At 49.8% G+C, this 23,489-nt stretch overlaps 2 protein-coding genes across 9 annotated transcripts in view; both read left to right on the forward strand.

Moving 5' to 3' along the window:
- The first annotated feature begins 1,849 nt into the window (after nt 1-1,849).
- Nucleotides 1,850-8,570, forward strand: ERAL1 (Era like 12S mitochondrial rRNA chaperone 1). Of its 3 annotated transcripts, XM_050981726.1 has the most exons (11): nt 2,180-3,451; nt 3,640-3,864; nt 3,953-4,080; nt 4,155-4,232; nt 4,367-4,413; nt 4,775-4,836; nt 5,234-5,346; nt 5,754-6,128; nt 6,546-6,695; nt 6,949-7,029; nt 7,253-8,570. In XM_050981726.1, exons 1-11 carry the CDS (start codon nt 3,364-3,366, stop codon nt 7,373-7,375), a joined length of 1,470 nt encoding a protein of 489 aa, XP_050837683.1. In that variant the 5' UTR covers nt 2,180-3,363; the 3' UTR covers nt 7,376-8,570. The 3 variants fall into 3 exon arrangements, with proteins under 3 accessions (XP_050837681.1, XP_050837682.1, XP_050837683.1); XM_050981724.1 differs by adding an exon at nt 1,850-1,957 and having other exon boundaries at nt 2,461-3,451; nt 3,640-4,232; XM_050981725.1 differs by adding an exon at nt 2,140-2,158 and having other exon boundaries at nt 2,461-3,451; nt 3,640-4,232.
- A 1,006-nt stretch (nt 8,571-9,576) lies between these two features.
- FAM222B (family with sequence similarity 222 member B) overlaps nt 9,577-23,489 on the forward strand; it is a 36,172-nt gene continuing 22,259 nt past the window's right edge. For 2 of the 6 annotated variants that reach the window (XM_030232572.2, XM_030232574.2), the window contains exon 1: nt 9,578-9,660. Coding sequence is in view for 1 of the 6 variants with exons in the window: in XM_050981596.1 (XP_050837553.1) it covers nt 20,705-20,711 (7 nt within the window). In the remaining 5 variants the exon portion in view is untranslated. Of the gene's footprint in view, nt 9,661-10,096; nt 10,710-20,537; nt 20,712-21,766; nt 21,929-22,697; nt 22,804-23,489 lie in introns of those variants that run through there. The other 4 variants (XR_007779064.1, XR_007779063.1, XR_007779062.1 and 1 more) reach the window with 4 other exon arrangements.

Genomic DNA, 23,489 nt, shown 5'->3' on the forward strand with positions numbered 1-23,489 from the left:
CCCTGCCCTGCCACCAGCCCTGTCCCAGCCGCACACACCCTTCCCTGCTCTGGGGAACAGCAGGGTGGGTCTGGGGGTACCTGTCCTGCTCAGGGTCACCCTGCAAGCAGGACCAGTGACAGCCAGCATGGGGCTGGGATGGGGGGCTTTGCTGCACTGCCCTCCCTGGGGAAAATGGTTTCTTTGTGCCCTCCAGACCCTCCATGTTCCCCCAAACCCAGGGCAGGACAACAGGCCCTGTCCTATGTGTCCTGCAGGGTGGCCCTGCAGATAGACGGGGGTGGGGACAGCTCTGCAGCTCCCAGTGCCTCCTTATCTGGAGCCAGCCACGCTCTCCTGGGGCAGCATGGCTGCTGGAAGGGCTGTGGCACATGGGGGTCTCTGTGGCACCTGGGGGATCCCACACCCCCACACCAGTTGTGGGGACACTCAGACCCCCTCTGCCACTGTGGGGAACAAGACCACGGGGCAGGGCTGCCCTCAAGTGCTGTGGCAGGCACCCCAGCATGGAGATAATCCCATGGGGACAATCCCTGGGACTCACCTGGAGCTGGCAGGGCTTGGGGACTCAGGGACACTGCCTGTGTCACTGCTCTGCACCCTGGGGTGCCTGTGCCACAGTTTGGGGAACACTGCAGGCTCCAGGACACCCCTGGGTCACAAGAGGGACCAAAACAGGAGGTCCCTTGCAGCCCCCAAGTCCCCACAGCCTCATGCCCTGGGACAGGCTCAGAGCAGGGCTTGACCCTGTGCCCCCTCCTGCCAGGGTCTGCCCAGGCCAGGGGGAGTGTGGGCTATGCTGCCCCTGTTCCTGTCACCCAGAGGTGACAGTGGGTCCAGGGACACCTTGTGTGGCAGGGCAGGGTCCCTGATAGCTGGAGGCTGCTGCTTATCTGGACCCGAGCACACACAGGGGATTACCATTATCACCTCCCCCCAGGCGAGTTCCAGGAATGCCAGCCTGGCCTGGCACAAACAGCCCAGCACAATGGCACAGGATGTGGCCCTGTGGGGACAGACAGGGCTGGGGGACACAAATAACCGGGGTCATGCACAGGCAGGTGACACTCATGGTCAGGGGGTGGAGCCGCTTGGGGACACGCGTGGTCAGGGGACAAGTGTGACCAGGGTCATGTGCAATGAGGGGACACAGCCATCTTGGGGACACACGTGGTCAGGAGGGGCCCTTGGGGGGACACAGCTGGGGGTTACATCCCTCCAAGGGACACAGATGGCCAGGGGAGCCTGTCCTTTGGAGACACCTAACTGGGGTAGACATCCCTCAGGGGGTCACGTCCCCCTGGGAGGGGGAATGTGTTCCCAGGGTGTCCCTAAAGGCAGGAGGGCAAATCCTTTTTTTGGGGAAGCACTGCTAGGGGTCATGTTCCTCAGGGGAGCAAATATGGCCTGGGGCACAGCACTACAGAGGTCACCCACCCCAGGGGACACAGCCTCCCTGCACACACGTATACCCTCTGCCTCAGCTGAGGGTGCCTGTGTAGGGTGACCCCCACTCCCAGATGTCCCTATGTCCCTCCTGTCCACTCCCAAATGTCCCTCCTGGGCCCCCTCCCAATGGGCTGCCACCACCCCCCCCCCCGTCCAACACCGCTGTCCAGCAACTTGGAACCAGTTTGCAGTGGGGAGCTCCCAGTTCAGGGCCCCACGACTATGGGTAGGGATAATCCTGGTGACCACAGGAGGATGGGGCATTTGTGGGGCCACCCTGAAGTGGAAGACACAGGGGGTGGCCCCTTGCAAGCCCCAAATCCCCCCATGGACAGTGCCAGGCTGGGTGGGGGGGAGCTGCTTGGGGCGGTGCCCCCCGGGCATGAAGGGGTTAAGGGCCCTGTCCAGCTGTGCAGTGCAGATGTGAGATATGCAGATGAGGCAGAGCAGGTTTTATAAGGCGGGTGCAGATCCAGCACCCCACAAAGCCCCAGTGCCACCCCCACAGGTAGGTGCCACCACCTGGAGCTGCTGTCCTGCTCGGGGAGGGTGGGACTGGGGGGACAAAGGAGGGGTTTGGGAACCCCAAATCCTGCTCTGAGATGGGGTTATGGGATAAAAGGAGGGGTTAGGGGGGTGCTGTGGTGGGGAGGAAATTGGGAGCCCTCAATCCCACTCTGGGGCAGCAGCACTGGGAGGCAAAGATGGGGTAGGGGGTCTTGGGGTCTGAGGGGACAATTGGGAACGTCCGCTGTTCTCCAGGGTGGTGGGAATGGAGTGACAAGGAGGGATAGGGGGGACACCTGGGTAGGGAAGGCACTGAGAACCTCTGTCCTGCTCTGGGTGGGGTGGTGGAACTGGGGGGGATAAGGAGCAGGTGAGGAGGTGCTGGGGCAGGGAGGCCTCCAGGAGCCTCAGGAGGAGACAGGACCGGGGGGACAGGGATGGGTGAGGGTGACACCGGGGTGACAACGGGCTGGGCTCCCTGACCACGCTGTCTGTCCCCTGCAGGCTCTGCTCTCCTCCCGCGCTGTCCCGGGCAGGATATCATCGTATACTGTAAGTTGGCTATGAGACACTACAGTATAGATGATGTACTCCCCGGGCTGCACCGACCTCCTCCCGCCGAGCGAACACCGGGACACGCCCGGGCCACCGGGGATGAGCGACACGGGCTGGGACATCCCGGGGTGGGACATCCCGGGGCGGAGAGGATCCGGACACAGCCGGGCACCCACGGCTGGCGGGGAAACCGTTACCATTACTGAGTTTAGTAATGGTAACGGTTCTGCCGACGGCCGGCAACGCGGCACGGCACGGCACGGGATGGGAATGGCACGGGATGGCACAGAATGGCACGGGATGGGATAGGATGGGATGGGATGGGACGGGATGGGATGGCAAGGACACAGTGATGGAGCCCTGGGGATGGGCACAGGACAATAAAGAGAGTTACAGAACTGTGGCTCCGCTCTCCTTCCTCCCCACATCCCGGGCCTGGTGGAACTGGGCACTGCGGTCACTGGGAGCACCAGGAGGACACTGGTGACACTGGGGGGACACTGGTGACACTGGGGGGGCACTGCTGACACTGGTGACACCGGGAGCAGTGGTGACACTGGTGACACCGGGGGGGGCACTGCTGACACTGGGGGGCACTGGTGACATTGGTGACACTGGGGGGCACAGGAAACCCCGCGGTGCCGCCACCTGCACCCTGCGGTGGCGCCGGCAGGGGGCGCTCCCACGTCCCGGCCCCGCCCTGCGCCGCCGGCTCTCGGCCGTTTCCATCCCACAATCCCCCGCGGCACGGCGGCGCTCTGGCCCCTCTCTTGCGCTCTCTATCACCCCGCGCTGTTCGCCAATGGGAGCGGGCACCGCTCGCCTTCCCGGCGTGCCCCGCGGCGCGCCAACATGGCGGCTCCCATGGCCGCAGCCGCCGCCCGGGCCGCGCTCTGGGCCGCCGATGTCGCCGCGGCGGGGCCGCTCCGGCTGGGAGCAGGTGCGGTGGGGCCGCGGAGACACTCTGGGGGCGGCTGGATGCGGGAGGTGACGGGCGGGACGCCGGGGCCGGCCGAGAGGCCTTGTGGTGGGGTGAGCGCTGCCCGGACGCTGCGTGTGGAGGGGGCGGCCCACGCGGGCCTGGTGTGTTTCAGGGACGTTCTTGATAAATTCGGTGTTTTCTTCCAGCTCGCTTCACGGGGAGCCGCTGGAGCGGGAGCAGCTCGGCGCTGGGTGGGATCCTCAGTGTTCCCAGCCGCTGGAACGGGAGCAGCTCGGCGCTGGGGAGGATCCTGAGCATTCCCAGCCGCTGGAACGGGAGCAGCTCGGCGCTGGGCAGCCTCCTGGGCATCCCCGCCGAGGCCCCGCCTGCCGCTCTGGGCCAGCACCCGCCGCCCGTGGCCACCGACAAAGGTGAGTGGTGGCGGCTGCCGCCCCGCCCCAGCGCTGCCCGGACCCACCGAGGGTTTGGCACCATCCGAGCTCCTCCTTTCCCCGGCAGAGGAGCAGAAACGCCTCCTGGAGAATCGGCCCGATCAGCCCCCGCAGCCCAAGGTGCTGAGGATCGCCATCATCGGCGCTCCCAACGCCGGGAAATCCACGCTCTGCAACCAGCTCCTGGGCAGGAAGGTGAAGCTGGGGTGCAGCTCAGGCTGTTTCCTGTTTTTTTTGGCAGTGTAACATGTTTGATTAATTTCCTGCAGGTTTTCCCAGTCTCCAAGAAGGTGCACACCACCCGCTGCAAGGCCCGGGGTGTCATCACGCACGAGGACACGCAGCTGGTCAGTCCTGGAGGCCAAGGGCAGCATTTGCTCATCTGTGTCCCTTGGGATCACCTCCCATTGCACAAAGATGGGGTTTTCCCCTGAGCTCTCACTGCTGGCAAACTTTAAATGTTTGTTTTTGCTTTTCCTAGATCATTCTGGACACACCTGGCCTCACAAATCCCTTAAAAGCCAAAAGGTACCACCACTGGCGTGGGGATGGGGGTGTGTGCTGCCTAGCAAGAGTGATAAAACAGGAATGTGATTTTCACTGTGGAAAGTCTGCAAAGCAGTAGTGGGCTCAATGCATGTTTTTAGCCATATTTTGCTTTGCAGTATTTTTTAATTGCAATTTCAGTAGCACACAGAGCCTGTGATGTCCCTTGAGCCTTTTTATGTGTGGTGCTGTGTATCTGCACATGACAAGGGATGTCACAACCCCTAAAGCAGCTTTGTGGCAGCTGGAATGAGGGAAAACACTGGTTTCCTCCTAGTTTGAGAGGGAGGAACACAATTGTAATGAAGTGTGTCTGGTTTATTCATTTGTATTTGTCTTTCAGGCATAATTTAGATGAAGCCATGCTGACAGACCCATGGGACAGCATGAAACACGCAGATTTAGGTGGGTTTTCAACTCTTTTTGCATCAAACCAAATCCTTTTCTGCCACACAAGTTCCCAGCTGTGGTATCTGGGTGTTTGCTGGCAGCACAGGCAGCCCAGGGAGTGTGAACAAGGAAAGGCAGAGAAAAGATCTGGAATATTGAGGTGCGAGGGGGATAAGAACTGCCTGGTGCCAAGGGGAGGCACTTTGGGTTAATAATTGGGCTTGACTGTTGGGATTTAGCACGTGTGATGCCAGTAGGGTGACATGGGTAAGCTGCATTTTTAGTGTTTTCAATAAAATCCTTCTTTTTTTTTGCCCCTCCTGAAGAGGGGAGTGACCATAGACTGTAAAGCTGCAAGGGAACATTCTGGAAAATGAGGATTCATCCTTTTTACCTCCCTCTTTCCTGGCAGTCCTGGTTCTGGTGGATGTGTCAGATCACTGGACAAGGAACTCTCTGAGCAAGGAGGTGCTCAAGTGCCTGTCTCAGTTCCCCCACATCCCCAGTGTGCTGGTCCTGAACAAGGTAAATCCTGCTCCTTCTTCCTGCCTTCTTCAGGCACCACCTGGCCTCAGCACTGATGGGTTAAAGGACACAGGTTCCCCCCTCTGCTCCAGAATATTGAGGGGTGTGTGTGCCCATTAAAGCAGAAGCACTCCTGAATTTGTGCTGCTGTCTGGGGTTTAAATCCGTCTGGAAAGAGGAGCCAGGTGAGCCAGGGAGAATCTCAGCAGAGCTGACTGGTTCTCAGTGGTTGGGCAAACTGTGCTGGCACTGCTGGCACACTCTGGTTTGGCCTCTGGTCACAAAACTGCCCTGTCATGCAGCAGCTGCTTCCCTGGCTGGTTTTCTCTGGCTCCTTCAGATCCAGGGCCCAGCTGCCCACCTCATTTAGGGTAAATCCTGACACCTCTCTGTCTCTCTGGCTTTAGGTGGATATACTGAAAAAGAAGTTTCTCCTGCTGGAAATAGCAACTGACCTGACGGAGGGAATTGTAAATGGAAAGAAACTGGAAGTGAAATCTTCACCCAAACAGGATTCCCGTTCTTCAGTAAAGCCTCCCCTTCATCTCACTCAGGCTTCTCCACCTGAAAGCAAGGTCCCAGGGTCTCCCTTTGGGCAGGAAGAGAATCAGGCCCAGGAAGGCTCTGGTTTGGACAGGAGCAGTGATGCTGGGGCTGCTGGCACAGGGGAAGGGCCAAAGCACCATGGAGCCAAGGATCTAAAAGAAATGAAAGGCTGGCCACACTTCCAGGAGATCTTCATGCTGGCAGCTCTCCGTGGGGAGGAGGTGGATACACTCAAGGTAACTCCAGTCTGAGCTTGTGTCACACCTGGAGACTGGGCTGGGAGCCTCAGCTTCTGTTCCTGGCCTGGGATGGGGGAAAAGTGTTGTGTGTCAGTGTGGGATGTGTCCCTGCTGCACCTGCAGAGTTTTCTGTACAAAACTCTCACCTGGAGCTGTCCAAACAGCAGCTTGTTCACAACAAGAAATCCACCCACTGCTGTTTCTCAGCTCCAGGGCTTCTGTGGGCTTCTGTGTGATACACACAGCCCTAGGGAAGGGTGTCAGAGCTTCCCTTTCTGCTGTCCCTGCCCAAAACACCAAACCACTGCCCTGGTGCCAGGCCAGCAGCAGCACCCTCTCTGCAGGAGGAGCACAGGGGTGGTGGCATGGTGTGGGTGACATGTGGCAGCTGATGGGGGTGTGCTGTGCCCACAGAGGTACCTCCTGATGCAAGCCAAGCCAGGCCCTTGGGAATTCCACAGCGACGTCCTGACCAGCCAGTCACCTCAAGAGATCTGTGATAATATCATCAGGGAGAAACTCCTGGAGTACCTGCCCCTGGAAGTGCCTTATGGAGTGACTCAGGTGGGAAGTGTGCCCAGGCAGACTCGGCCAGGAGCTGTTTCATTGGGAGTTTTGGGCTGTGTGATGAGAATCCCTGTTTGGATCTGTGGAATCTGCCAGGCCCTGTGGGGTGACTCAGTTCTTGCACCTCAGGTGTGCTAAGACCCTTTCTGTGTGTGAAGGGGCCACCTTGTGTGCTGGTGTGTCCAAGGGAGGGGTGCTGGGGGTTCCTGAGGCTTTTCCAGGGTTGCTGAGTGCTCCATTGCTGCCCCAGGTGACAGACGTGTGGGAGGAAGGAGAATGTGGGGAGCTCCTCATCGTGCAGAGCCTCCTGGTGCCAAGGGAGTCTCACAAGGTGGGTGAAGGAAGAAAGATGGGATGCTGGGGAGGGTGAAGGGAGGTTCCCCAAGTCCATCTTTTCTGGGCTCCCCTCTCCCTCTCTTTTGGGAAGAGCCATGTACCCAGTACTGGCAGCTGTGTTGCCTCATGGTTTAGTGTTGGAATTTCCCTCTTTGCTTCTGTGGCTGTACCGTTCTCCTGGGTGAGTTTGATGATGTTCTCTCTGGGTTTTAACACAGAGGATGTTGATTGGAAGAGGAGGAAAGGTCATCAGCAGGATTGCTCAGGAGGCTGGCCAGGACCTGATGAACGCTTTCCTGTGTGAGGTCCGCCTGAAGCTCAAGGTGGAGGTGAAGGGTTGAGCACTTGGTGTGTTTTAACACCCCTTGAACTCTCTGATCATGTGGAGGAACCAGTCCTGGGAGTATCCTGGCACCTTTGTTGAATCCAGAAATAGAGGATGATGGAGTTACTACCGTGGGCTGAAGTGGAATATAGTATTCTTTGGGGAAATGGCCCAAACTGAAATAAAACCTCCAGACCTTCTATGGCATCTGACCTGAGGACAGACCCTGGAGAATCAGCTGCATCCAGTTCTGGTCCTGCATTTCCAGAGCTGCTCCCCACTTCCTTTGGGCTGTGTCTCAAGTCCTTGCTCTCAGGTGTTTGTACGTGGGAGTTCAGGAGCATCTCCTGCCTTGTAGCTAACAAAGGGTGGCAGTGAAGCATTATCAGCACATGTTTGTAATCCCTTCTGAAGGCTGAATCGTGGTCACACAGGGGGATGAGGCCCCCCCAGCCCAGCTGATGGTCTCATGTTGACTTTTCTCCCTGCCCTGTTGAAGCTCGTGGGTGTAGGGAGTTGGTTTTAGGGGCAGCTGGAACATCTGTAATGCCTGACTGGCTTGCCTGTCATGCAAAACCAGCATGGACCCATCTTCTGGAATTTGAGTAGTTTATTGTATCACTTCCACATCCTCACTCTTTGCACCAGGGTCACAGATACAAACACAGCAGCTGTTGCAGCTAAAAACAATCCCAAAGTGGGAAGAGCAGCAGGTTCTGCAGCTCAGGTGTAACAGAGAGCACCTGGCACAGCTGAGGCTGGAGGAGCAGGGCTGGCTCTGCAGAGCCCTTGGCATGGTGGAGCCTGGCACCACATTTGTGTGCCTGGGCCTGGTGTTTGGGGCTTGTTTTGTCTCTTTGTCAGGTGTTTGGAGCACTGGTTACTTTCCTGCCAGAAATCCAGGTAAATCTCCATGTGCACTTATAAATCAACATCGCTGAGGGAAAAAACCCCAGCAGGGAAGAGACTGGGGAGGGTCTGGAACCCAAACCTCCTCAGCCCCTTGTCCCTCTCTGGTGCACTGTGAAAGAGGTGATTTATCCTTCTGCTGAAGAATTCTATCTGGGATGTGAGATCAACTGAAAACTGGGTTGGGAAACCTGCACAGAGTGTCCTTCCTTGTTCCCCAGGAGCAGGGGCTGCTGTGGTCCCTTGAATGCTGCTGTCCAACTTTTGTATTTCCTTTGCAATAAAATGAGGTCCCAGCACAAGTGGTCGTTCTCTCCTTTATTCCTCCCTGGCAGCCTGACCTCACAGCCACCACCTTCCCTCTGTTTTATTCCAGCTCAAACCAGGGCACTTTCATGTCATTCCTCCTTCCCAGCTGAGCTTAGATCCCGTTTTCTGAGCTGTGATTTCTGAAGGTTGCACATTTGGGGGGAAAAGCTGGGTAGGCAGGGTTGGAGGGGTCTCATGGGATGGGGCACAAGGGGAAGCTGTCCCCTCTGTGTGGCTGTGTCATGGCAAGGGTCAGGGTCACCCTGTGCTGCCCCAGAGCTTCATCCCAGGCTGCTTGCAGGGATGGAGCTGAGTTCCCAGAGCAGCAGTGGGGACAGTGGGAATGCTCTTGGCATGGCAAGGGTGGAGTGTCTCACCTTCCTGACCTGCAGCTCCTTAACGAGCTTTGAGAATTAGGGTAATTATCCCATTGCAACCCCATCGCAGGGGTGCAAATCCTCACTTCCCTGTGGAAAAAAATTCACGAAGGACTGACCCCGGCTGTGGGGGAAGGTGGCTGTCGAGACCTCGGTGTGGGCAGCAGCGGAGCTGTGGCAGAGCCCTCTCTGTGTCCCCTTCCTGACCCCCCTGCATCTCCCTGTCCTTCCCCGCCATGTTCCTTCATGTCCTCCCTGTCATGCCAGTGCCCCTGCGATGACCCTATGTCCTCCCTATGTCTTTGCTGTGTCCCTCCCTGTTCCCCATTTGTCCTCTTCATGTTCTCCCTGTGTCCCTCACGTCCCCCAGTGTGTCCCCACTGTGTCCCTCCCTCATACCCCACCGTGTCCCCCAGTGTCTCCCTGTCCCCCCAAGGCCCCGCCGTTCTCTGCAGTACCCCCGGTTACCGGCAGGGGGCGGCGCGGCTCTGCCCCCCCCTATTCCCCCCCCCCCTCCTCCCTCGCTCCCGTGGCCGCGGGGCCGCGCGTGCGCGGGGCGGGGCGGGCGGCGCGCGGGCCGCGCGTGCGCGGGGGCGGCTGCGCAGCCAGCACGGCCGGGGCGGGCGGCGGCGGCGGCGGCGGTGGCGGCGGGGCCGGGCGGGCACAGCGGCGGCGGCGCCATGAGGCCCGGGCAGGGGCACCGAGAGTAAGTGCGGCACACGGCGGGAGCGAGGGCGCGGCCCCACCGTCACCTCCTCCTCTTCATCGTCATCCTCCTAGTCCCGCTCACAGCGCGGCGGGACCGTCGCGGTTCATACCCCCCCCCCCCACCATTGTCCTTCCCGGGTGTCCCCTCCCCCCGCCCGCTGAGGCATCACCGGTGTGCCGACCCCCCCCATGTCGCGACACCCGCCGCCTGTCGCGACACTCGCTCCCAGCCCGCCTCCCCGGGGTCTCCCCCGCTCAGCGCGGAGCTCCCAGGCCCCCCGGTAGCCCCGGCGCCCTCGTTACCTGTCCCCGGTACCGCGCACACGGCCCCGGATCGCGATAGTGCGTCAGCCATCGCGACAGGAGTGCCGTCAGGGGGAAGGGGGGATTGCGGTCGCAGTGCGAGCACATCCTTTGTGTGATTCTTTCCCAAGAAAAGTGTCTTTTTGCGAGAGACTCGCGGGCTGGTTTGGGCTGGAAGGGACCTCAAAGCCCATCTCTCCCACGGGCCGGGAACAGGTATCGCCAGTAAATCATCCGTCGTTTTTATTCCCCACCAACCGATTTTCAAGTGTCTGAAGAAGAAGAAGAAGAAGAAACTGCAGAGCTGGACTCCAGTTCTCAGTGCACTCGTGCAGCAAAGTACTGAGATGGTTTTGGTTCTGCAGCGTGTGAACCTCCCCGACCAACACCTGCGAGGGCTCACAGACGTCTCTCACCCTCCCCTGGTAGCTCTAGGTACAAGTTTAGGATGAATCACAGATGCAGGTTGATTAGTTCAACTAGAATTTGTTCTACTCACTTCTTCCTACAGTCCTTTATTTTTCCCTAGTCAGTCTCAAGAAAATACAAGTTTTTCTGGAAAACTTTTTGCAGCAATACTTTTTTCCTCCTTATTGCACAAACCCCGTTCTTTGTTGCTCCGGTTGCTGTGGGAGAGGAGGGAGCTGGGAGCTCTCAGGAGATAAGGTTGGGTTCCTAAGTGATGTCATTTGTGCTGGAGCAACGGCAGTGACTTTGTGATGGAATAAATCCTCCTGGACATGTTGGGGCTTTGTGATTGTGTGTGTGTGTGTGCACTGTGGAAACTTCGTCTGATTCAGCAGCCGGCTGAGAAAATTCTGTGCTCCACAGGCAGTGAGGGAACAGTGATGAGAGTTGCATTTTCCTTTCAGCCTATTTATTTCTGATCAGGGCTTTTTAAGAATTTGAACTTGTTAGAGTCTCTGCATTTAAGTGGGTGCATAAAGCAGTGGGGAAAGATGTTGTTCAAGGGTCTTACAGGTGTTGGACGTGGGGAGAGCACAGTTTTGCAGCCAGCAGCAGGGTGAAGGATTCAGGCAGAGCTTTTGGGGGGGTCTGGTGTCCTGTAAAGCCAGTCCAGAGGGTTTGGAAACTTGGAGAGGAAAAGCAGTGATAACAGAAAGCAAGCTTAAAGCAAATGCATTCACTATTAATTTTCAGCAGAGGAATGTTTGGATCAAAAGCGACTAAGAGTCAGAGGGTAAGGTTTGCAATTAACACAGGATCTAAGCTTTCATGGAGAAATGCTTCCATAAAAGAAAGGCTATTTGTTTTCCAAATGGTATTTACACTGGGTAGAATTTCTGAGGTGAAGAAATGAGAATTGCCTCTTGTTTGGGGGAGCACAGGTCGAGCAGGAGCTGGAAGAGGAGTTGATGAATTGGCTGTAATTCACAGGCATCGCTTCAAATATTTTCAATATTTCTCAACTATTTTAAGAAGCTGTATTGAATTCCAGCCCAACCAGCCTGATAGTCTGGGGAGAGGAAGGATGCGTATTGCTGGAGCAAGAATTAAGCAAAAATAGATAAATCTGACATAATGGATGACAAGGGAAAGCTGATTGCTGAAAGATGCTGGCATGCTCTGTTTTTGCATGCTTGGCATATATTCTGTTGTGTTACATGGCTTTTGAAGTGTAAAAAAAAAAAAAAAAGGAATCTCATTTTATGCTGAGATAAAAGAAAAAGCAGGTGCTTAAATTCTGTTAAGGATCAGCTTTGATACTGACATGAAGTAGTGACCTCGCTTGCATTTACCCCCCTGTCATTTTGTGAACTTCTCAATTGAATAAATAATTCACTTAGCACCAAATAAATGCCATTTAATAAGATGGTATTTTTGATCCCCTTTCACTTCACATTGCAAACAGTTTCACACTTTTCCAGCTTGAGCACAGCCTGGGGTGCTATTTCTGTTAATAGCATTAAAAATATGTTGGAGAATGTCCACATAGTATTGTTTTTTCTCCAAATGTGAAATTAAGGAATCGTTGTGTTCCCTGCAGCTTGGATATTTGCCTTCATTTAAGCCTTATTTGTATTTGTTTCAAGTTGTTCTCTGATAGATAAGCTTTTGTATCTCTGCTTGCTTCTGGGAACTGTTGCCAGATCAAGAGAAGGAAGGATTTCTGTCAAGGACTGAAGTATCTATCTCTGTTTCCCAGAAGCTCAGACAATGTGCAGGAGCCTCAGCTTGTGTCCTCTGCTGCACTTGCTGAAACTCCTGGATGTGGGATAGAAACTTTTATCAGTGCTTCCAGTGCAATATTTTACTTTTTCACATTGGTTTGTCCATTCATTTTTACTCTTCTCCATCTTTGACCATGACTTGTTACTGGCCAGCACACAGAGATGGAGAGAGGAGGAAGTAGAAAGTTTTGCCCTGGCTGGCCTCACCCCAAAAAGCTCCATCACCAAAACATTTTATATCCTGTATGTTCCTGCCTCACTCATCTTTGGTGAGGCAACAATGAGGAGAGTCACAGATTTATGAAGTGACTTGCAGGATTCTGGGATTTATGGAGTTGCTAAATACACCACCCAGAACGTAGCCACAGCCTGATTTGTTTGAGTTATTTACCAGATGATCAGCACTTTTAAATAATTGCTTTAAGAACATGTAGTTCACTGAAATGCTACACCCAGCAGGTGAGTAACAGGTCACTCTGTTGTTTTGTGTAGTAGTATACTCACTCTTCAGAGCCTGGTTTTGGGGTAAGATGCCCCTGAGGAGGAGCAAAGGTTTCACAATTTTCTGCGTCTGTAATGAGTCTGTCACCCCACCCTTTCCAATTTTCAGCATTTGAGATGTTTAAACAATTTAAAACGTTCTCAAACTAGGAAGTGAAGTGGGTAATTGAAATTTTTATTCCTTGTGTGGTATGCCACATTCTCATTTTCCCATTGTATTTTGTGACTTGTGTTGAAATCTTTACCACACAGATCTTGGAGCAAATTTTTCTTTTAATTGCAGATTGTTACTTTGTGAATGCTAAAATGAGTTTGTCACATTATTAATCTTTCTACTTTCAAGAAAAAAAAGCTGTCCAAACAGTGATTGAGGAATGGAGCTCCTGAACAGGCATTCTGCTGGCTGACATCCAGAAAAGTTGTTCTGAACTTTACCCAAAGATATTTTTCCAAGGGGTTGTAATCTTTCAAAAGCTGATTTTACTGTCCAAGCAGGGCATAGCTTGGCCTACAGCAGGAGCTGACAGAGACCTCTGTGTTCATCTGCTGCTGGTTCCTGTGTTTTTAGTAATTTGATTTAAATGAACACTTAAAAAGCCAGCAGCTGTAGCTTATGGCTGATCCAACCTCACAGATCCTGTAGGTCCCTTTTCCTTATTTCAGCACATTCTGTCTGGGTGTCCCTCCACACCTCCCCACTCATTTTGTATTTGTTCTGTGTTTGCTATAATTATTCCCCCATTGTGCTTAAGAATTATTCTTGGTTTATGTATTCCCATTGCTTAACTTGTTTATGCTGTGTGTAAAGATCAGTCCAAGTTTCCAGGGTTTATGAGGAAAATGGTGATATTTCATTCTTGGAATAATTTCTCAGGAATGCAGTTTGGCTGCAGTGTGGATTTGGTAGGGAATAGTGGGGGTGTAACACTTGGGGATGAAAACTGGGAAAGATTTTTCATGTGAGTTCCCAAGTCCCGTGCAGGGATTCTGGAGTGCCTGGAATGTGTGGAGCACTGGGTTGTTGATGTATTTAGAGATAAGTGAACTGTTCCAGGCTTTTAAATAGGTGCATTGATGGGTGTACTAGGGGGAAATGTTTTAGAAAACAGGTTCTCTGTAAAAGCAACACATCTGAGACAAACCTTTAAGTATAATTCTGCTGAATTAGGTGACAGACCATGCCTGCAGCAGGTCTGGGTCCTGTAGGATCTTCAGTGGGCAAGGAGTGCTAACATTTAATTTCTTACGGTGTCTGTAGTAAAGGTGGTGTAGAAAAGGTGAACCATCAAAGTGCAGCTATTTTTAGTTTTAAAGAAAAAAAAAAAAAAGCAGTCATAAAATGATCTACTAAGTGATACATTGCTGACGTCTGTAGTGCAGCCAACCCAATTAAGGTGCCATATATTGTTTCCAGCAGGGTTCTGATTGTTTCTAATTTGGGAACCACGCGAGAGCAATGGAAATAGGTGAGACGCTGTGCTCTGCTCTTCAGAGTGATCTAACATCCAGTTTCTCTGTAATTTCCCTCCTCATACTGGGACAATCTCCCTGGCCTGGCTAAGGTGGGAGCCACACATGCAAAAAAAAAAAAGAATGCTCCTATGTGTTTTTGTTGGTAAAATATCCCATAAGTCATTGTTGAGAGCTGTGGATTATTTTCTCATTTCCTGGCCCCAGCATATCCTCTGCTGTATCCTGCTGTCCCTCTCCTTGCCTTCGTGTTGTTAAACCTGGAGTGTGCATGTTGGAGGATGTGTGTCTCACAGTCCTGCCCTTTCCTGTGGCTGTCCCTTGCCACTCATTTTGTTCCTCTCTGTAGACATTTCGAAAAATACTGTAAGGTGACTGTCTTGAGCCAATACCTCATATATCTATGTGTATATGTATAGATCTAGTTTAAATTCTGTTGGAAGGAAAGCTTTGTATGAACCTTTTTCAAAAAATTATGCAGATGCTCCCACTCTCCGAAGTAAACTTCCTCCTCTGCTTATCTTTTTTTAAACCTAGAATGAAAAACAGCTTGTCTTCTCAACATCTGGAAAGGGGAGCCCTTCATGCCTACTTTATATTCTTTTATCCAGCATTGTTCTTCATTCATCCTTCTGTTCTGGCACTGGTTTTCTTAATTTGTTGTCTTCTAAGCTGCAAGAATGTCATGGCTTTGTTGTGGACAGGGAAAATTAGGGATTTGCTTGTCCTTCACTTCCAGCTCATCAGTGTGTTCTGATTCTGGGTTGGTTTTTATTTTCTTCAGCTACAGCAAAGCCCTCAGCTTTTGCCTCAGATGGGTGGTGTGTTCCTGGAGCTGGTAATTCGTGCATCCCTTGACTTTAAATTGTTCACAGCTCTGCTGAGCATTTGTGAATGAGTGTGGAGGAAAATCAATATATGAAAAAGCCAGAGTAGGGGAGGGAAAACAGCTCTTCCAGCACCTTTTCCTGGTCACACCATTGCCTGATTTAGTTTTTGTGTCTGTGAACTCTTTAGTGTTTAAATTTAGAAATGGATTGTTTTGGAACAAGTCACTTTTAAGATCGTTTCCAGGAGATTTGTGTGTAATTTAATCCCATTCAGGTTTGCTGCTCTCTGATGTGCTCGTTCTGTAAGACTTCAGGTTCTCTATTTCCCTGTGCCTCTCCCACTATATTCTACAAATCAGTTGGGGTTTTTTTCCAGTCAAAACTGCAGCAGCATTTATGAATCCTTTTATACCTTTTCTATTCCCTGTTTCTATTCATGGACAAAGTGGTGTTTCTTGTAAAAACCTGGACGTTTAAAGAATGTACCTCCATTGTCTCTGAAGGATGTCATTAATGATTATTATTCAAATACTCTAGAAATTGAATGTTTGTACTTTAAAAATTAACCTGAATAATATATTTAGTATTTCTGCTGTATATTCTCTTACGTTTACTATTAATTTCCAACACTGCTTAGTTTAATATTTCAGGGCATCTTTTTACTTAGAGCTTATCAGTGAGTGAAGTTGCTGACAAAGAACAAAAAAAAAATTCTTCTCAGAATGTGACAGTCCAACATAACATCTCAACCACTTGAATTTGAGACAGGAAAGAATTAAGATTTTTCCATACTTCCATCTAGTGTGCATGCGGGAAATTGCATCCGTGGCTAAAATCCCAGCCATTCCCCTAGCAGTTCCAGCTGGGCAAGGATCATCATTCCCTGGTCTTTGTTAAGCAGTTACTGCTGATGAACTGACAGGTTTGAGATCTGAGTATTTATGTGGTGGTGCCTTTGTGATGTCCATAAAATGGTGACGTGTGAAGTTTGAGAAAAATCACCTTTCACCATGTGGTGTTTGTGCTCTCCTTCACTGTGTTCTGCTCTATTTACTTGTCACTCGTGCTAGGATTTCAGCTGCTTGATTTATGAATTATTGCTATTGAAATAAAATTAAAGTGGCTGTTCAGTTATTTAAGAGCCAATTAAATCTGATTTTATTCTGATGTAACATTTCCAGTGAAAGGGCATAAAACGCAGTTTGTGGGGGAAAGTTAGATCTAAAAATGGTTAGTGTTTATTTTTTATAATCTGTCCTTTCAACAGCTCGACTTGGCAAATAAAATCCTTTGCAATCTCACAGCAGTGACTGCAGATGTTAGAAGCTGTTCTGTGTAAGAAAATAAAGCAGGTTTGGTGCTTTCAGTGATTTTGTATAAACCTTTAGCTGCTGGTTAGAGAATGTATCCAGCCAGGGGAGAGGAATTTGCAAAGCTTTTGGAGAATATAATTTATTTACCAGCCTTTGGTGGCTTTGAAAGGTAGAAACAAAGGGTCTTTTGGGACAAACATTTCTCAAATCATGGGCTGTGCTGTCCTGGGGGATCAATGTTAGAATTAGTTGAGTTTCCAGTATCAGATTGTGCTAATTACTGTGAGGTCCCTGCTCACAGGGGACACTCAGGACGAGATGCTTTGAGAAGTGCAGCCCAAGAACCTCATTCATGCACGGACAGAGATGGGTCACAAGTGTTGTATTGGAGAGCAAAATTCACTCTTAAAAATCTGCTGGGGCATGGACACTCTAAAAAACTGAAGTCACCAGAAAATATCCTGCCAAGACTTGTAGTCCTGAATTTAAATAGCAATAAATACAGCAGGTGGAGAATGAGCAGGTACTTTTCATTACGTGTGGCAATTAAAATGTGTCTCTTGGTAGTAGTGTTTCTTACTAGGGGAAATGACAGTGCAAATCCCAGTTTTATTCTGACAATTTCACACTGTACATGATATCTTCTGGGCATGGAGGCTGCTGGCTGAGCCTGTTTCAATATGAAGAGCCTGGTTGCCTTATTTTTTTTATTAAAAATAAATCATATTGACGTGGATGTAATTTTATTTGTGACTAGACAAGCCTGCACTAGCCAGCTCTCAGGTTTGTGGCATCTGTCTCCAACAAGATAATAGATATGGAGAAAATGATTTATTTTAGTATCCAGTGCTCAGATAAAACTCTGGTTTTGTGCAGATGGCACTGAAAGGATCGCACGTAGCTCGGACAAATTTGTATAAACCACCATCTATTTCTACTGGAATCTAAATCTCCAGTACATCAGTTGAGCTTTATATTTTTGTAACCTGGGTTTTTTTGTGCATATTAATTATTGGCTGAGTGTAGAGGTTGGTGGGGATGGTGTACTCTGGTCTGGCTGCTCTGTGCATCTTGGTGGGTTCTTCCAGCTGCCCAGCTTGGCACTCTGCAGAGCTGTTGGGAATTGTCTGGTTGATCTTGGAGAGTTCTTTGGGGTTTTGGAAAGCGTGTAGGGGTGTAAGGGTGCTCAGCTTTTTGGAGAAGGTAGGAGATGGCACAGGTGTTTGGGAGGGACCTGCTCCTCCCTCAAAGGCTTTTATAAAACACTTTAGTAGAGCACAATCAAATTCTGATAGCGGCACTAATTCTAAATAAGTGTTTGCTAAACAACGTTAATGGATTTAAAATGTTTTTAGGAATAGTTATTAGTCCTTCAGTCTCGTATGGTGAAGGGAGTTTTGTCTCAATGGGGGGCTGGCATTTTAATGCTTCCTGGCAGGAGGCCTATTTTGATCATGCAAATTAGGTTGGAAAAAGTAGGCTAAGCCATTAAAAAGTAGGAGAGATCATGAAATTTTAAATTTTTAAGGTGACTGTTTTTCTAATTATTAACATTTTTGTTATCATCCTTCACATATGTCATTTCATTTCCCTTAATTCTTGTGTCCTCATCCCTTAACTCTGACAGCCTCAGTGCTGGTTGCTCTTGCATCCACCACTCCAAATGGAAGCCTCAGTCCATTGGCTATTTTATTCCCAGCAAGGTGCTTGGAAATGCTGCCACGTGGTGTGTTTTGTTGTATAATTAGAAATGCAGATACAGTCTTTTTACTTGCACCCGTGGTTAATTTTTTCCTACTCCGTTAACATTAATGGGGACTGAAGGTTAAGCTTACGTAAATCCGGATATTTGCAGGGTTCTTGTTGGCAAGGGAATTCATTCTGGGATGTGGGAAAGGGGCACATGGGTGAGGGCTGGAGGCAGTGTCCAGAGAAGGCTGGATCTCAGGTGAGAAGACACCAGGGTTTTCACCAGGATCTCGTCAGGGTTTCATCTTCCCCACCAGTTTCTGGGCAGGAGGACGGGTTGACACAGCAGTGATGGAACCCAGGGTCCCTCTGGGGCTGTTCCCTCCAGGAGCCACGTGGATACTGCAGGAACTCTGCAGCCCATCCCTCACATCCTGCTCCTCCGGGCAACGAGTGCGTCAGCAAAATAACTGCCTTGGTGCCCATAGGCTTGCAAGCTTCATTTAATCCTATTAATTTTTAATAGAAAATTAATATTAAGCCAGCATATTTCGAACATGGCGTTGCCTGTGCTCAGAAAGACCCTCAGCTCATGTTTGCTTTGGAGTGTTGGATCCTGCAGGAACAAGACCCTCCTGGAGCAATCTGGGGCTAGGAGCAGAGGGATGCTGTCATCTTCAGCAGTTACAGTAGCAGTGCCATGTTCCACCTCAGTGATCATAGATGTTGGTTGGATTTCAAATCTCTCTCTCCAGAAGGGGTGTTGGGTGTGCCATGCATGAATAAACTGAGAGGAACTGGGCATTTCCAGCTAAAAATGTGCAACAAATGTATTTGTGTCAATTATCACCGCGCTGACCCGACCACAGTCTGATGGAAAACGCCAGCAGTTGGATATCAATTTTACAGGGACTTCAGTAAATACTAATCTATGCAATTTAGGGGTGATGTTGTGCAGGAAAAAGCATATTTTTAATTGCCATTTTCAGCTTTGCTGCAGCTGATATTCTGCAGCCTCCAGAACAGTAAACTCGAAACAGGAAGGTCGACTCTTGGAGCTGATGGTATCTTTGTCCTTAAGAGAGATTCTGGGAAAGTAAGCTGCATTCCTTAGCTCTTGCAACCCTTTTTAATTGTTTTTTCTCACAACCTTAGCCTGATCTTATCACCCAAGTAACTGTTGCATCATATTTGCTTTATTGTCCCTGCTGGGATGCCAGATAATTGCTTTATACCTTTTAATGGAAAGTGTTTGGGAAGCCTGTTACCTCTGGGACATAGATGAGTGGTGCTGCAACTATTGCAACAGTTGCATTTATCGCATTTTTCTGAAGCTGGATGGGAATCCAGCAGGAGAAGGCTTGGATGGCTGGCACCTTCTCTAGAATTGAGTAGCAGCCATAAAGTTACTTGGTGTTTTAAACCCCATCATAAAAATAAAGCTGCCAGTTCTGCTGTGCCTTGTGTTTGGGTATATCTTATCTGCGGGAATATTCAGCCAGACTTTCCCTTATGAAGTAGTATTGTAGGGTATTAATTATTCATAGTCAGTTTAATTCTTCTTTCTTGCATATTTAATTGTAATAGCATGCTGTATGTCACAGTGATTTCCCAGAAGAACTGTACACCAAAGGCAAACCATTCAGGTATATAGTCTTAAATACGTCCGTGCTAATCTTTGTTGTTTAATTTTGGAGCAGAATGGGATATTATCAGATGTTTCTTCCAGGGAAACAATTATGCAAAATCATGATTTCACTTAATCTTTTCAGCTGAAATTTTCGAGCTGAAATAGCTGGTTTGATTTCCACTGATGACGTTTGCGTTGTCTTGCTTATTTTATGAGGAAAAAATGCTTAATGGGAGGGAGGACATGACTTTTGTTTTCTTCTCTGCAGCGGGGGAGCCTTTATCAAAGACTTAGGAAGTGTCAATCGATTCCTTGCAGAAGATGAAGGAAGGGAATAAGATTTCTATTGAGTTTTTTTCGGTGATCAGAATAGCAATGCCAAATGCTTGTGTGATTAAGATTTTTTTAAACTTTTTTTTTTTAACGACTGCAATGGGCTCTTAGTGCTTGATGTGAGAAAATATTGGAGGCACAGGAACTGCAAATGCATTCACAATTTGATTTGCATTACCCTCCTTCCAGAGCTGTTTCTCGCTTGTAAGACACTTGGTAAAGCCGAATCCCTCGTGTTTGGAGAGCAGGATTGTTCTCAGAGATTTACCGTAGGAGTTTAAACTTCTGAAAAATCTGTTTACAATGTGTCTGAACTGGAGCATAGAGGACACAGTAGAGACTGTTATCTGTTTACTGCTCAGATAAGGAGGTGGAATAGATTGCTGGCCTGTTTCTGAACTCTGCTTAATGAATGGTTGCTAGGCAAATTGCATCTCAATCAGCTTAATCCTCAAGATGTCATTTACAGGTCTGCTCTTTGTGAGGGCCAGGACCATGCGCTTTCAAACTGAACAGGCCAGAAATTGCTAGCAAAGCAGCTTAGAATAGCTTGTTCAAAAATTCAGTGTACATGTGCTGCTGAGCTGCCCAATTTAAAGTGCCTGTTGTCGCAGGGCCGTCACTGCCTGGCCATGCGCGAGATGAGGCGTGCGGTGATAGACAGGAGGCAGCAGCATCCTTAGCACCGTTTCTGGATCAGCACAGCCCACACCACCACGTTTTGGCACTGGATTAATGTGAAAGAAAAGCGTTTCTAAATGGGGACCGCACTGCTGACGTGATGAAAGGTATTTCTGCTTTGGCTGAGTTCGCTCGGAGCCGGGTGTGATGTTGGGGGTGCGTACGTGGGACACGGTCAACAGGTGGGAATGGGAGCTGGTGTCACCTGGCACGGGACAGGGAGCTGGGGCTGGCCTTGGTGAGAGAGCTGTAGTCAGGAGAGGACACAGGCTGGTTGTGTGAAAGCTCCACGCTGCCTCTGGAACGTTGGACTTTCTCCTGCGGCGTCAGGCGAGAGCCAATTAATCGCGTATGCTGGCATGTGGGATGCCCACATACATTAGGCTCATGGTTTAGTCCAAAGGAAAAAGTTTCCTAATATAGTTAAGCTTTAACAGTCCCTTTGTAAAGAAAGATAACAAGATACTGGTTTTATTGGTTTCCCATGACAGCGATTAATCTTGTTGCAGGCAGTGCATTGTTCTTTGCATGGCTACACCTTCCTTTCCTTTGAAATACATCCTCTGAGTGCTGTGTGTCATGACACCGAGCACTCTAAAGGCAAACTGGAAAAGGCTGGACTTGTTGAATACAAAAGGCATTTTACAATTGTTCATGGTCACCTTGTTCTGATATGAAATGTCCTTCACATGACACGGTTATTAAAAATACAGGTGTGAGCATACTGAGTGAACTTCACAGTGCTTGCATAGTTGGGATGCGTGCAGCTTTTGTTTTATTCAAAAATACTGGGTTGGGTTTTTTTTTTTTTTTAGGAAAAGATGGCATTAAAGCATTGAGAGACTCTCCAAATACAACATAAATAAAATATTCCACCTCAGTCACAGGCAAAATGACAGTGGTGCTTGCATCTTTACACTGTGGATGGGAAGAGGGCTGTCGAACAGAAGACTTTGTGATCAGAGAGTGCTTTTCATGCAAATGAAGATTTTATTACGTGCTGCTGAATCAGGGGCTTGTGTAGCGAGAACAGCACAGAAGTGATAAGATCACTTTGTCATAGCTTGAAATTTTGCCCAGCGTGTCTTTCAGATTGCTGAAACGAGCAAGAAACACTCTTATTAAGGGCGCAGCAGTAACTGATACAATGTTTGGGGGGTAGGGCTGTTGTTTCTTGGTAGGGTCTGTCTGCAGGGTTCTGCCACATGTCCACAGCCCGGATTGCAAAGCAAGGAGGAACTGCAACCTGTAGGTCACCCTGTGCGGCAGCAGAGTCCTAAAAGCTTCTGTTCCTGATGGGATCCCTGTTCTGCTGAGTGAATGGGTATGGAATCTCCTGTTCTGCAAGCCAGGAGCTGTTAGCATTGATCAGAGCAGAGCTGTCCATCCTTTTTGCCTGTGTTGACCATTCCCAGGTCGTTCAGGGGCTCTCTGCACCTGCCATGGGGTCTGTATTTTGCTGCAGAAGGCACCCATCCAGAGCTGCCTCTGTTGGGTTTTCCTTTTGCATTTGTTAGCTAATATCATCTTCCCGATGTCCTTCCTTTCATGGTTAGAACCGGTTTGGTTTAATGAGGGCAGTTGTTGCCAACAGGGGAGTGGATATGTGTGGTGGAGCAGGCATCTCAATCTTCCCCTGCAGATGGGGAGCATTCAGCATCCTGACATGACCTTGGTGAAAGTTCTCTGGCGTGTTACTTTCCCTCTTTATTTATCTCCTTTCTGTGTAGCAGCTTTGCTTCCAGGGAAGTGTCTGAGCTATTGGAAATCTGTCCTCTCTTCTCTTCCCCTCTCCAGAGACATTGTCAGCGTAACACCCAAACTACTTAGATTGACGCCTGAATATTCTGCTTTTGCACAATCAGGAGGCATTCAGTGAAAGTAGCAAGAGGAGAAGAAGTTTAAGATTTAGGACTGACATTTTTAGACACTTTTCAATCCATAATTTTGCACAGTCTTGATGAGGAAGGTCAGAGACTTCCTTCACATGGGATGCCCCTGTGTGCATGTGTTGAGCATCCAAGTGTACAGCATGGGGGAAAAACATTCTTAACAGCCATCAGATTGCAGTGTGGAGTTTTTTCATATTTCAGATTCTTATGTGAAGAGTCTAGGAGCAAAATCCAACCCTGCATGTTCCTGGAGAGTTTCAGAGCAGTAGGAAGGAACCTTTTGCCTGTTTTTCTCATGCAAATTATGGTAAGGATTATTCAGTGTTTAAAATCTGGTTTATACTGGCTTCTGAATTTCATTTAAAATAAACATCTGGAGAGCTTTTTGATCTCCTGTGCAAGACTGTTGTCTGCCTGCCTCGTTAAAATGACTTCTGCTTAATTTTTAGTGAAAGGCAAAGACCTAGATGGTTTCAGCCCAGAGGCAATCTAAATGCTTCCTCTTCTGCAGTTCGAAATTTCCATGAGCAGATACTTAAAATCTGTTCTCTTAGGGAATGTGGCAGCGATAGGTATCTGTTTTTTCCATGCTGCAATTTGGGATTTGCAGAGCTGCTACCTGTAGTGCCATTTGTACTTTTGCAGAGCCTCGTTCTCCTGGTGCCAAGCACATGCTGGAGCAGATGCTCTGTTCAAGAATTTCGGTCTTGTCCCTTTGCAGCTTGCAGTGCAAAGCCCTCCTTGGCAAGATTGCCACGGTGTGCTGCTGTCCCACAGTCAGAGCACTGGAACAGGGAGTCATCAGTGATTTATTCAAGTAGCTGTTACATTCAGGGTCTATTTTCTGTGATTTGACAGGAGCTCACTCCTCTGCTCTTCACTGGAGACTGGAAGCCTGTGCCCGTGGCGAGGGCTGGGTATGTGCTTCCAGTGGCTTTCTGGCTTTGAAACAGGTTCCTGTTGCTCTTTGCAGAGCCTGGAGCACTGATCTGT

The sequence above is a fragment of the Serinus canaria genome, chromosome 19 (genome assembly GCF_022539315.1).
Source record: "Serinus canaria isolate serCan28SL12 chromosome 19, serCan2020, whole genome shotgun sequence".
In the NCBI taxonomy this organism is placed as follows: Eukaryota; Metazoa; Chordata; class Aves; order Passeriformes; family Fringillidae; genus Serinus; species Serinus canaria.

Coding starts and splice junctions, on each gene's coding strand:
- ERAL1 (XM_050981724.1), top strand. CDS start 3,364: ATGGCGGCTCCCATGGCCGCAGCCGCCGCCCGGGCCGCGCTCTGGGCC. Junction 6,696..6,948: donor TGCCTTATGGAGTGACTCAG/GTGGGAAGTGTG, acceptor TTGCTGCCCCAG/GTGACAGACGTGTGGGAGGA. Junction 7,030..7,252: donor TGCCAAGGGAGTCTCACAAG/GTGGGTGAAGGA, acceptor GTTTTAACACAG/AGGATGTTGATTGGAAGAGG.